This window comes from Stegodyphus dumicola, chromosome 1, assembly GCF_044657685.1.
Source record: "Stegodyphus dumicola isolate Sdum_Otavi_A_Nest chromosome 1, ASM4465768v1".
Taxonomy (NCBI): Eukaryota; Metazoa; Arthropoda; class Arachnida; order Araneae; family Eresidae; genus Stegodyphus; species Stegodyphus dumicola.
In genome coordinates, this window is record NC_140768.1 from 161494519 (window position 1) to 161507977 (window position 13459).

The following is a 13459-nucleotide window of genomic DNA, read 5'->3' on the forward strand; positions in this document are numbered from 1 at the left end:
AACACTGGTACTTTTCGAAACGTACCCAAATATGTTACAAAGTACGCTCTGCATGATGCGCTAAAAAGTTGTGTCTTACAACTGTGTTCTTATAGCGTACATTTCGACATAGAATTATGGTATTTTTTAAAACGTTCTCAATATCTGCTATAGGGCTGCCCAGCGGTCGAGCGGTAAAGTAGTGAACACTGGTATTTCGGTTCGAGGTTCTATTCTCGCGAACAGGCTGGCTGCATGGGTGTTTTCGTGGTTTTCCCCTTCCGAGTAGTGCCTTCCGAGCTAAGCACATAAATAAATAAAAAAAAAGTGCTATAAATTACATTATACATGACGTGCTAAAACTAATTGCACCGTGTTTCTTAGGATGTTCTTTTCAGAGCACCCACTAGTAATTTTCGAATCGCTCACAGTATGCTATCAAGTGCATTCTACATGACGTGCGCGTTACACCTTTGTTCTTATGTACATTTTAATATATAATACTGCCGTGTTGTACCATGATCTTTATTAAAACGTTTGGAGCATGTGCTATAAAGTACATGCTACTCGAGTTACAATTATGTCTTGGTCAGTTATGTCAGGTTACAATTATATCCCAAGACATAATTATGGCTTGCGTTTATGGATATATGCTCAGACAATTACGTATACCTTTATTAGAGAAAAATGAGTCTTTGGTTCTGTAAAAATTATTAGTCCAAAGGGGCTTTGTCCCTGAAGGACTATTGTTTTCGTTTCGCGATTTTGCGTTGAAAACTTTAAAAGGCTGTATTACTTTTCAAATCGTTACCACAAATTACTGTCGCCCTGTACTATATTTGAAGAAATTAAATAAGGAAGAATCTGCATAAATGTATGTATGTTTCTCGTATTGTGATAAAATAACGATACCTGCAGCCATCCAATTTTGAATAATGTTATCCTCTACCGAATATGGGCATTTGGAAGCCCTAATTTAGAATGCCGAATTTGTTTTATTATAGATTTCCTATTTTGTAACACTTTCGAATTTTTCATTAACAAACTTAACTATTTCAAAGCGAGCAATGGCAACACTGTACAGGGGGCGAAAAGCATGCTCATCTCCAGCGCGCGAAAATTGCGCAACATACAAAAGTATACATTACTTGGCTACCATCCTCTCGGACCAAGGAGGTTAGAATAGAAGGAGGGAACGTTCAACTCAAATGGTGAAGCTTGGCGGCCATGTTCCTGTTATCGCTGTGACTTGTGCAAGGAAGTCTGTAATTGCAATATTTTTCTCTTTTCTTTTTGAAGCATGTCAGCTTGTGTTGTATATGTATGCACAAACAGATTTCGAAAAAGATTCCTGGGATTACTTTATTATTTAGTATTGATTTTCTTTTTTTTTTTTTTTTTTTAGTAATTTGATAACTATGGTAAAAAATACCACAATGTCATGTTGTTTTATTTCCAGATGTGAAAAAAGGACTTGATAATAATCAAAATATGTTAAATACATTTTAATGTTTCTGTTTATAGCTGGCATCTTTGTTCCTTAACATACAATGATGTATGCTAGGACTTAAACTGTATAATTTGAAAGTTTTAGGTAATTCGTTTGATAATTTTCATGAAAAGTAAGACACCAATTGTTACTATTTTTATGAATTGTAAAGGTGTTAAGTAAAGTAATGCTTCTCTTTGTGTATTAATTATTATTCATTTTTAAGTTTTTTGAACTGTTAAGAATATAATTTGTGCATTTGATCAAGATAAACTAACTTCTCTGTTGTTAACATTTTTTTACATAAATTTACAAATTTGTGGGCAGTATAGCGATATAAGTAAGTAAAATATTTACACAACTGAACGTGTGGAAAGATGTATCCAAAAATATAGGTATATTTCGGTAATTCAGCTTAATTCAAAGCAATTTTTTTAAGATTCATAAATATGAAACGCGCATAAACTGAAATCACTGAATTCATATAAATCTATTTATATTTTATTAATATTTGTTTTCTTGTTGTTATACGGTTGTTGGTTGTGAAAAGAATCTATTTAAAACTTTCATTTAAAAAAAATGCAACATGTGACTTTTTTTTTAGATAATTATCCGCTATTAATTTCAGGTTACGTATATTTTAAATTATTCTTTAATAAATTACAATATTGTAAATAAATCAGAAATATCACTTCTTAAAGGAAAAACTGGAAAAACCCAACAGGTTGCTAATAAAACCTAAACAAATTCTTGAAGTATGCAGAAACATTATTTTTAAAGGCTTTAATGTTATGCACATGCATTTAGATTTCGAACTATTTCTTAATGATTTTCTATACGTAGTAAATTACGAATATCATTTTTATAACTTTAAAACAAAAACTAACAATAGCGAAGTATTTCATTATAAATTTTACATATTTTTAGTGGAATATACATGCACGGAACAGCTTAAAAACACGTACGTTTCACTGCTGTAATGCAATGTTTTGAAGTTACAAACATGGACGCCGCTTGTTCGGTGGTGTTTCATTCCCCGATAGTGGAGGAAACTGCAAACCTTCCCTCCTTCTATTCTAACCTCCTTGTCTCGGACTGATACCTGGTAATCGATCTATTGGTAAATTTTGGCCTTTAAATATATTTCGGATGTCGTCAGACTGATTATTTTTAAAATCTTCATCAGATATTGTTTCACAATAGGGTACTTTCGTATTATCCCGTCAATCGTTGGCAGTAATTTCATCAACGCTCGCCAGTCGCGAGTCATTACAGCGAAATTCTAAAGGCCATCCGTATTTGGGGCTAAATCGTGCTACTTGGCTGGTCAGCGGAACATTACGTAAGTAAATGTTATCGTATTAAAAATCGTATTAAATAAATTATTCTTCCCCGCAGCTGATCTATATTTCCGTACGAAATGTGCTTGATAAGAAGGCAAGTGAGTTTTCAAGAATGAGTTTATTATTCGATCTCGTTACAGTAGATGTTAAAATTACACTTCTATAGTACATGTTCCGTTATGCACAGTTTGGTTGCATAAAAATTATATCAGCCGCGAGGTTTGCAAACTGAGAAATTTCTGGAAATAATGGAGTGAGTTTCCTTCATTCTTGGCATAGCAGAAAACTTGTTGCGATATGTCATATTAATTAAGACGAGGCGCACAAAGGTCTATTTCCGAGTACTGCATTTTAAAACGATTACCTCACAAAATGTAGCAATATAAATCCGTGCTTGATTTAGTGTTTCAAAGATGACGTTAAAATAAAACAAGTAATATAAAAAAAAGTTAAGTCAATTCCTACTTAGGTCAACAAAGAAAAATTTTATTTTAGTTACTTTTTATTAACATTATAAAAAAATTTTCGATTCTAATTTATGAAGCTGATGGTGGAATATAATTTCTCATTCTATCCATCTCTTGTAACGCTTCATTATTGCTAGGAGGAACTTTTCCAGTGAGTTTCGAGCAGTCCAGTTCTTCAATTAATATTCCATCTAATGATTTCACACGACTCGAGGCGACATATGCTTGACCTGCTGCAAAGAGTTTTCGTCCTAGATATATCACTGCATAATCTACAGTGCTATTTATTTTAATAAGCGATGGGCATTTTAAAGGGTTATATTTTAGACATATATTATCACGTTAACATAGAAATATGGGGAGAATTTTTGCTACATAATGGGACATTCCATCCGCTTCGTCCAACTCTATAAAACTACAATTCTTTAATTCCATACACTTTAAAAATCTTTAGAACTCTGTCTTACTGTTGCCACTTACTTTTGTTAAATATTACAATCCATCAGTCATTTTATATACGTTGTTATAAAATAAATTTTTACAGCACGTGAGAATTCCTAATAAACGGTCGTTATTTGTAAATCTTGTAATATATTTAAAAAATCTGATGTGTACACCCCATGACTTCCTTATACGGAATAATAAATTATACGCATTTTTTCTTGCATTTCATTTAAACTTATTCGATTGAATTAAATTTATTTCGTCGATCTGTGTCATAAATCATAATAGAATAAACTGTTTAAAATTCACTATGTTGGTTTACCATAGTTTACTTAACAGCATTACATTTCATTCATTTTTTAACATAATCATAACCATAATAGTCTCTGGTATACTGGTATACAATCACATTAGGATTTTAACCGGCTCGTTTTGCATATACCTTAGGCCAATTGCGTATGTAAATAAATCAAGGTGCGAACGCACCCACCCGACAGCGAAGATACTGTGGCCGTGAAAGGGGGTCAAATTTTCGTGAAAACAGTTAAGTTGCATGAGGATCATTTTTTAACTCAGAATGCACAAAATTTACATCATCGTAAGAATTATCTAATCTTGTAATATATTTAAAATATCTAATCTATTTATATAAATAATCTTGTAATATATTTAATGTTATATTTAAATACTATAATAAATCTAAAACGATGTATAAAAGAAATTGAGCAAACAACAGCAACAAAAAGAAGAAACTGTTTTTCACAGACGATTCAGTATTTCTCATTCAATTAATTCAGTTTTCACTTCGCGAGAAGGCAAAAATACATAAAAACTCAAAATATCTGTATTGAAAATTATAAAGTATATCTTAAATAACACTCACTTCCTAGAATACATTCCAGAATGGATTAAGCATGATTTAATTCGCAGTAATAAAAAAGACGTTATCTTTGTTATTGCGAAGCTTACTTCCTCTAGACTGGCAACAAATCTACTATTCTGCCGCTTCAAATGTAAACAAGCAATGGCCGCCATGGCAAAAATAATTAGGCTTAGCGGCACGTAAACAACTTTTAAATTGGTGATAATTCTAAAATTATTGCATGCAGTTTTACTAAAGGCGTAAAACCCTTAACCGGAAGATAACAACATAATTCATTTTTAAAGCAAAAAATGCACAATTTACAAACATTATTATTATTATAAGGGCACAGCCCCGATCCTCCTAGCCGACACAAGCCGGCCGTATGATCAAAAAATGGGACTGGCCAGGAAAAATCAAATATAAGGAAAAAATAGTATATAAAGTTTAAAATCTGTGTCTCGGTGCCAAATTCCAACTATCGTTGTTCGTATTTATAATCTTCATTATTGTCTTTTCAAAATCTTTCAAATTTGAATAGTCCTTTTTAAAATCTTCCTTAAAATTCTTTCTATATTTCTCTCTTGCACTCCTTGTAAGCGTACATCCATCGGCGAAGTGTCTGACGTCCCCAAACGTATCACAAATTAAGCATTTATCATTATTCTGTAGATGGAACCGATTAAAATAAGCCGGGAAACGTCCACGATTAGTCAGTACCTGATTGATATCAACATTATTTATAAAATTCATCTTCTTGTTTAACTTTATATATTTTTCATTAACTCTTTTTTCTTATTAAACGACTCCCAGTAAAAATTCAATCCAGTTTTCCATTTCAGCAATGATCTTTTTCTCGGGGAGGGGGGAATCTTGGATATCAAAATTATCGGTCCCATCCCCAAGTATCGCCCTTTTAGCAAGGGTGTCCGCTTTTTCATTTCCGACAATTCCACTGTGTGCTTTCACCCAGTGTAATTTAATAATGCTTTCTTTCAGCCTAAGTCTTTTATTTCATTAATTAGACGGTTTTTATGATCTGGTTGGGCGAGTGCCTGAAGCGCAGAATAGGGCATCAGAATAAATATTTATAAAACATCAAACTGTTAATTTTTTATTAATCCAATTCAAAGTCTCTGTCAATGCGTATAGTTCTGCTTGATAAACTGGTTTCATTGGTTTAAGTTGCATTCTCACATTGTCTATTTCCACTCCATGAAAATAAATTACCACAGCGCTACCCACTCCCCCATCCATTCCAGAACCATCTGTAAAAACGTCTATTTCGCCACAAGAAGGAAACTCAAGATCATAAAATAATCCAAATCGTGTCATTGGGTGAATGATATCTTCATTCTCTTGTTGAAAGGCCTTACTTGTGAGTACTTTTTTGTCCCATTTCAGTATCTATAATGCACTGACTACCAATAAGTATTTTGACACCTGGGATAGAAAAGAAAAACTAACTTTATTCAAAATCAATGGTTGGTAGAGCCTCCACGAGAGGTAATTACAGCGTGGACCCTCCGGGGCATACTTTCCACAAGTCTTTGTATGACAGCTAGTGGTATTTTCTTCCACTCGGCTTGGAGAAGACATAGAAGTTCCTTCACCGATTTTGCAGGGGTAGTGCACCCCTGAATTTGGCGATGCAACTCGTCCCAGAGGTTCTCGATAGGGTTCAGGTCTGGACTCTGGGCAGGCCAGTCCATTCGATGAACTCCATTGGCAGCATACCAAGCCTTGGTTAACGTCGAAACATGACAACTGGCATTGTCGTCCTGAAAGTAACAGAGGTCCAACCCGTAAAACTGCCACAACGTAGGAAGCACATTGTCATCCAAAATAGTGCAGTATGCATCGGAGTTGAGCTTACCATGAATGGGGGCCAAGGGTCCCAGCCCATACCAGGAGAAACACCCCAGACCATAATTCCACCTCCTCCGAACTGTTGGCACAATGCATTCTGGCAGGAGACGTTCTCCAGGTAGACGCCAGACCCAGGCCCTGCCATCCGAACGGTAAAGGATGAACCTTGATTCGTCACTCCAAAGAACCCGTTTCCACTGATCTAGGGTCCAATTTCGATGTGCTTCGCACCACATTAACCGAGCAGCGCGGTTGGACTTTGTGATCAAAAGCTTATGGGCAGCAGCACGACCATAAAAACCAAGCAGATGTGCTTCCTTACGGATGGTATTCGTTGAAACAATACTCCTGGATGCCTGTTGAAACTCTTCGCGGATGAGGGCCATCGGTTGGGTGCGGTTCTTCCGAATTTCTCTGGACCGCACTCGTCGGTCTCCCACTTTCGTTGGTCTGCCGACTCGGGGCACATTCCGACAATCACCGCTCACCTTCCACTTCTTAATCACATAGGCCACTGTCAATTTTGGGTACTTCATATCGCTAGATATGTCCTTTAAGGATCTGCCACATTTGTGATACCCGATAATTATACCTTTCTCGAAATCAGAGAGCTCCGAATTGCGAGGCATCTTGCATGCGACTAAAGCCGATGCTGTTTCCTACACGATATACCGGCGGAGTCCGTGATGTACCTTAGGACCGCAGATATTGTCATTTGCATAGGTGTCCAAATACTTATTGGTAGTCAGTGTAATTGTGTTAGCTAATAGAAACTTTTTGTAAAAACATATAAGAATAGAGAAACTGAGATTACTGTGCCTAGTAACAGAGTGGATATATATATGCATTTTTTATATACTTTTGGTACCACCGATTTCAATCAAAATACGAGGTGTACATCTACATGTTATAACAATCCTGTATACAAAATTTCAACGTTCTGAGATTACTCGTTTTTGAGTTATGCAAGATACGTAAGTAATAAGCCCTCGTAACCGGAAGCCCAAAGGACGCCGCCATGACGTAATAGAACAAAGGATGACGCAACGGGGGTGTCCTCCGCCATTTTGAATTTCTCCGTAAGTGACGACACCAGGGACATCTTGTATCACGTGATGGAATGACATCATCAAAGTTTCGTTTTTATTCTGTGGCAACGATTTTATGTTTCAAAGTTTTTTTTGTGGCATCGAATATATATTTTTAGGTTTTGTGGCAACGAACTCTTGAACCACGTGTTTGGAATGACATCATCCATTTCTTCTTGGGACATGTTTTACAAAATGGCGTCTGCCGTATCACACCTTTGTACGCCTCCGCTGAGGTGTATGGATACTTTTCTGTGAACTAATCAGATTCTTTGAAATATGACCTCACCGTCTCTTAGCCAATCACCTTTCAGATGAAATAAAGAGTTCCTACCCGATATAAGGTTATCCCGAGCAATGTTCCGCATTTCTTTCCTGCCTGTCGCCCTGAGTGTACGTACCTGCTTTTGCTTAGGCAATCATTCTTCACTGCTTCGAATGGATCAGGCACGAAACCACAGAGAGGTAAGTAACTTTTTGAAATATACTGTCTTTAAATTTTTAATCTTTAAAAATAGTTGAATTTGCAATATGTGCTTAATTTGTCTTTACTTTTTTTCAGATGGAAAACCTATTTGAGAAAGAACCTATGCCTTTGAACGATAAAGTATTCAGCCATGAAGACCGCACCCAAGATGTTCCAAGAGAATCGGCTAACTCTTGTACCAAAAGAAAAGCAGAAGAAACATCCCATTTCGAGAAAAAAGTGCGTATTTGCGAAAAACTTGTATATTAAAGTTGATATTGTTTGTGATCCCATTTATATGTATATAAAATATATATTATATACTAACCGATTTATTTTTTTTTCAGCGCAAAGGACTCTTCACTGAAGAGGCTATTCCATAGGAGCTCACTCACATGGGAAACAATGTCTTTGTGGGACCCAGCATTTACAATGGAAAAGTGACTGTGCACATCCGAGAGTATGTTTAATATGGTAAAGCTTACTATCCGACAAGACGAGGAGTGAACTTTGAGCCGTGGTGTTTGAATGTTCTCGCAACCAACATGACAGTGGAGGAACCAGACCTGCTGATACTAAATCTGAAGTTGCCGAAGAACTTTGTGGTCATGTATAAGGATTCCCACTTTACTCTGAAATAACTTTCTGCTCAAGGAGATGAAAAAGGTAGCCTCAGCATTACAACTACGCAGTGGGACGAACTGATGACAAACTTTAGCCGTATCAGTGACATTGTCACTAACCTCGTTTATCAAAATATGAACTTTTGTGAAGACTACGAAAGCATATCCGACGAACCTGTTAAGGAGGAAAATCTGCCCCAATCTTTTGACATCTCTATGGGAAGAGCACGCCTCCAAACCATTGTAAAGATGTCGCTTGAAGAGCTTCTTAACCAACAAGAAGAACTAAAATATCTTCAGCGCATAGACTGTGAAGAACTTGTTCATAAGACAGAAACTGTGAATGCTATTGCTCTGAGATTTAATGCTGTTGACATCGCCAGACAATTTTACGGAAATATTTGGGGTGAAGAATCCTATTTAATGTTACTGAAACCTGCTCACTACATTACCAAGGACATTTTAAAATCTGTGTGTTTAAACCATGTACTCGATGAAGTAAGAAACACATTTTGTACTACCAATGGTGTCTTAGGTATTGAATATTATGAATAGTTGTAAAATAATTAGGATGCTCAATAAATGTTATTTTATTTTACAATGATCTCATGACTGTCTCCAGGTTCAGGCCTTATTTAAAAGAATTAATCTGTAATGAACACTTACATAAATTTTAAAAATATCTATTGAATACAAACCTATTGATCTTTATAGAGTATAAATATGGTTGTTCCTAAACATATACTATATCATTACTTGTTCAACCTTTGAGATGTTAAGTAGCATTCGTTTTCTCTCTTGTACATGTGTTAGACCTATTTTCTAAAATCTTTATATAGGCAACTTATTAGAAACTCTGGCATTATTTCCTTGTTCTAGTTAAACATATATAAATGAATATCAGTGTGCGCTTAGATCATAACAACTGTTGCAATGAACGCAGCTCTGTGTCAGACTTATCGGGATACACAGGTCCCCGCAAGTTTCGGGTGTGTTGCTGCTTTGCATCGTGCTTTAAAAGGTCGCGTAAAAACAAAAGACATCCAGAAATAGTTGCAAACCAAAGATTCTTATACTTTGCACAAGCCTTTGAGGCACAAGTTTCCCAGGAACAGAGTCATCGTAGGAGGCTTAAACGAGCAATTTCAATCTGATTTAGTGGATATGCAATCCCTGGCCTCTTTTAATGATGGATATCAATATTTGCTGACCTGTATAGATATCCTTTCCAAATACGCTTGGGCTATCCCTCTCAAAGATAAAACATCTGTGTCCATCCAATCCGCTTTCGAAAAGATATTTTCGGAACGTACACCCGAATCATTACAAACAGATGCAGGGAAAGAGTTTACCAATAAACAATTTCAAAATTTTTTGAAAAAGAGAAACGTTCAGTTTTTCCCGACACACAATACAACCAAAGCTTCTGTCGTAGAACGATTTAATCGAACTCTAAAAACAAAAATGTGGAAATACTTTACCGAAATGAATACACGAAAGTACATTGATGTGATAGATAAATTGATATCCAGTTATAACCATACATGGCATCTTAGTATTAAGACAGAACCAGTATCCGTTACATTACAAAATCAAGAAAAAATTTCGAAAACGCTGTATGGTAAGCAACCAGTACAAAACCCTATTTCTTCAGATTTAAAGATTGGAGATACGGTACGGATACGGTACGCATCAGCCGAGAAAAAATGCTCTTTGAGAAAGGATACGAACAAAACTGGACACGAGAAATTTTTACAATCTGTAAAATTATTCGACGGATTCCTGTTGTCTATAAACTGAAAGATCTAGCAGGAGAAGTTATACAAGGAACTTTTTACAAACAAGAACTTCAAAAGGTTTCGGACTCTGGTTATTATCCCGTAGAAAAGTTTTAAAAAAGAGGAAACGTCGCGGGAAAATAGAATATTTTGTGAAATTTGAAAGGGTACCCCGAAAGCTTCAATGCTTGGGTGGACGATGTGAGAAGGGTATAAAAGACCCGTACATTCTGCTTATCTGTCATTTGAACGAAACATGTCTTTCTTTATCACACTGATCAGCGACAGCTCCATGCGTTTTTTTTTTCAGACAACAAAATATCACAATTTACCACTCATTTTCCTACTCCTATGGATTTAAATAATCAGTGGGTGTTATTTCTTGTGGACGTTATTTACCCTCATACATGGTATAACGTCCGAAAAGACAATAATTTATTTGGATTTGATTTGGGTGATGGAAAATTGGAAGGTCGAAGAGTGCCTCCAGGATGTTATGAAACGATACCAGATTTATTAAAAGCCATGAAAATACCTTCCCATAAAAATAAGATTGAATTCAGTTATCATCCGGTCAAGAAAAAAGGGACCATTAAGACCGACGAAAACTGCAAAGTCATTCTTCACGAAGGATTAGCTGAGCTTCTAGGGTTCGAGCAGGGTGTTTACAAAGGATTGAAACAAAGTCCTTTTGTAGCCGATCCAAAAGTATCTTTTCCTGTCATGTATGTGTATTGCGATCTCGTAGAGCCTCAAATTGTGGGAGATGTACAAGCCCCGTTGTTAAAAACTGTCACCGTAGAAGGAAATGACGGAGACATCATAAACGCTCATTACCCCCGGCCCTTTTACTTGCCAGTTATCCGCCAACATTTTCAGACTATACATATTGACATAAGACTTCACTCTGGAGATTTAGTACCATTCGAAAGAGACAAATTATTTCTTGTGTTGCAGTTTTGTCTGAGACAAATTCTATAAAAGAAGCCTTCATCTGCAAATTGATTTCATTTGGATTGTGTATGCAAGATTAGAAGCATCAAATATGCGGGTGCCTTATACGTGCTGCACGAAAAAATTTGAAGATTATTATTTAGCTCAAACTGGAAATGGATTACCTTACTATCAAAGAACCATTTTACGGAAAGGTTATGGTATTGGTGGATTTTTTGCAAAGCTGTTTCGAAGTGCTATGCCGTTTTTGATGAGTGGAGCCAAAACAGTTGGAAAAGAAGCTTTGCGGACTGGAACACAAATTGCAAACGACGTATTGTCGGGAGAAAATTTTAAAGTCTCCCTCAAAACCACATCTAAAGAAGCTGGCAAAAAATTAGCGAGGAAAGCAGTTCAGAAAGCAGACGAGATGATTGGTCACGGAAGGTTTGAAAGGAAGCGCAAAACCCCGAAACACTTCATTTCGTCTAAAAGTAGGAAAGTGCAACGACGTGATATTTTTGGCTCGTAATGGCTTTTCTGTTAAAAGATTCTCCGGAATGCGCAAAATCCGAACTAGATTTATTTTCGCTACCTCCCACACAAACAGTTATCGAAAAAGGTCAGTGGGTTGAATTTCATCCATTAACCAATGTATCGGAAGGAAGTCCTGTCGAGTTCAATGTTTCTGGAAGCGGAAAGACTACCTAGACTTATCACAGACACAACTCTACGTCAAAGTGAAAATTTTAAAAAATGATGGCAAGCCAATCACGGCTGAAAGTAAAGTGGGACCTGTCAATCTCTTTTTACATTCTATGTTTTCTCAAGTGGATATTAGCTTAAATGAAAGACTCGTTTCCACCAGTAATAACACGTATCCTTACAGAGCCATGATAGAAAAATTACTGAATCATGGTTTTGATACGAAAACGTCTCAACTGTCATCAGAATTGTTTTTCAAAGATACAGCAGGACGTATGAATGTTTTTGATACTCAAGACACTTAGCCGAATGAAGGATTCAACCAACGAGCAGAATTGTTTAAACTGAGTGCCTCGGTCGATATGTTTGGCCGATTGCACTTGGATATGTTTCATCAGGAAAGTCTTTTGCTGAATATGGTGGATATGAAAATTAAACTCATACGCAGCAAACCAGAATTTTGTTTATTGGGTGAAGGTGAATTTAAAGTTTTACTCGAACAAGCTTCATTGTTTGTAAGAAAAGTGAGAGTCAATCCGGGTGTTGTGCTAGGACATACCAAAAGCCTAGAAAAATTGACAGCCAAATATCCCATTAATAGAGTGCTCTGCAAAGCCTATTCCATTCTAACGGGAAATATGAGTTTTATTCAAGACAATATTTTCATAGGTCAAATGCCTAATCGTATTGTGGTGGCATGCATCGATAATGATGCCTTTAACGGAAACTATAAAAAGTCTCCTTTTGAATTCAAGCGTTATAATATGAACTTTATCGGCGTTTATGTGGACTGTCAACCGGTACCTCATAATCCTCTTCAGCCTAATTTTGATAAAAATCATTTCATACGAGCTTACCAGAATTTATTTATGAATGCAGACGACAGAGGACTTTATCTTTCAAGATCAGAATTTTCAAAAGGATATTCCTTATTTCGCTTCGACTTGTCACCTGACCTTTGTGATGGCTCTCATTTAAATCTGGTTCGACACAGCAACTTAAGATTAGAAATAAAATTTGGACTCCCTTACAACAAACTGTTTCATTATTAGTGTACGCTGAATTTGAAAATTTGATAGAAATCTATAAAGCTCGAAATATTCTATACGACTTTGGAAACTGATGAATTCATCACAGATTCATCAAATCTTATCTCTAGATCCTATTTCTTTGAGATATTATGCGGGTGTTTTTCCTTGTGACAAAATACCTGTGATTCAAAGTTTTCCCTGTGCACTGGTGCTCAATACTGATAAACATGATGAAAAAGGAACTCATTGGCTAGCTGTCTACATTGCAGACAAACAGTCTTTGGAATTTTTTTACTCTTATGGACTCCCGCCTGAAGCATAAGGAAAAGATATCACATCCATTGTCAAGAAATATCGTCATGTTTGCTGGAACAAGATTTCG

General features: G+C 36.1%; 1 protein-coding gene across 1 annotated transcript; it reads left to right on the forward strand.

Annotated features, from left to right (window-relative positions):
• Positions 1–12408: 12408 nt before the first annotated feature.
• On the forward strand, positions 12409–13098 carry LOC118186812 (uncharacterized protein F54H12.2-like). The gene has a single exon (XM_035356965.2). It carries the CDS (start codon positions 12409–12411, stop codon positions 13096–13098), a length of 690 nt encoding a protein of 229 aa, XP_035212856.2.
• The last annotated feature ends 361 nt before the right edge of the window (positions 13099–13459 follow it).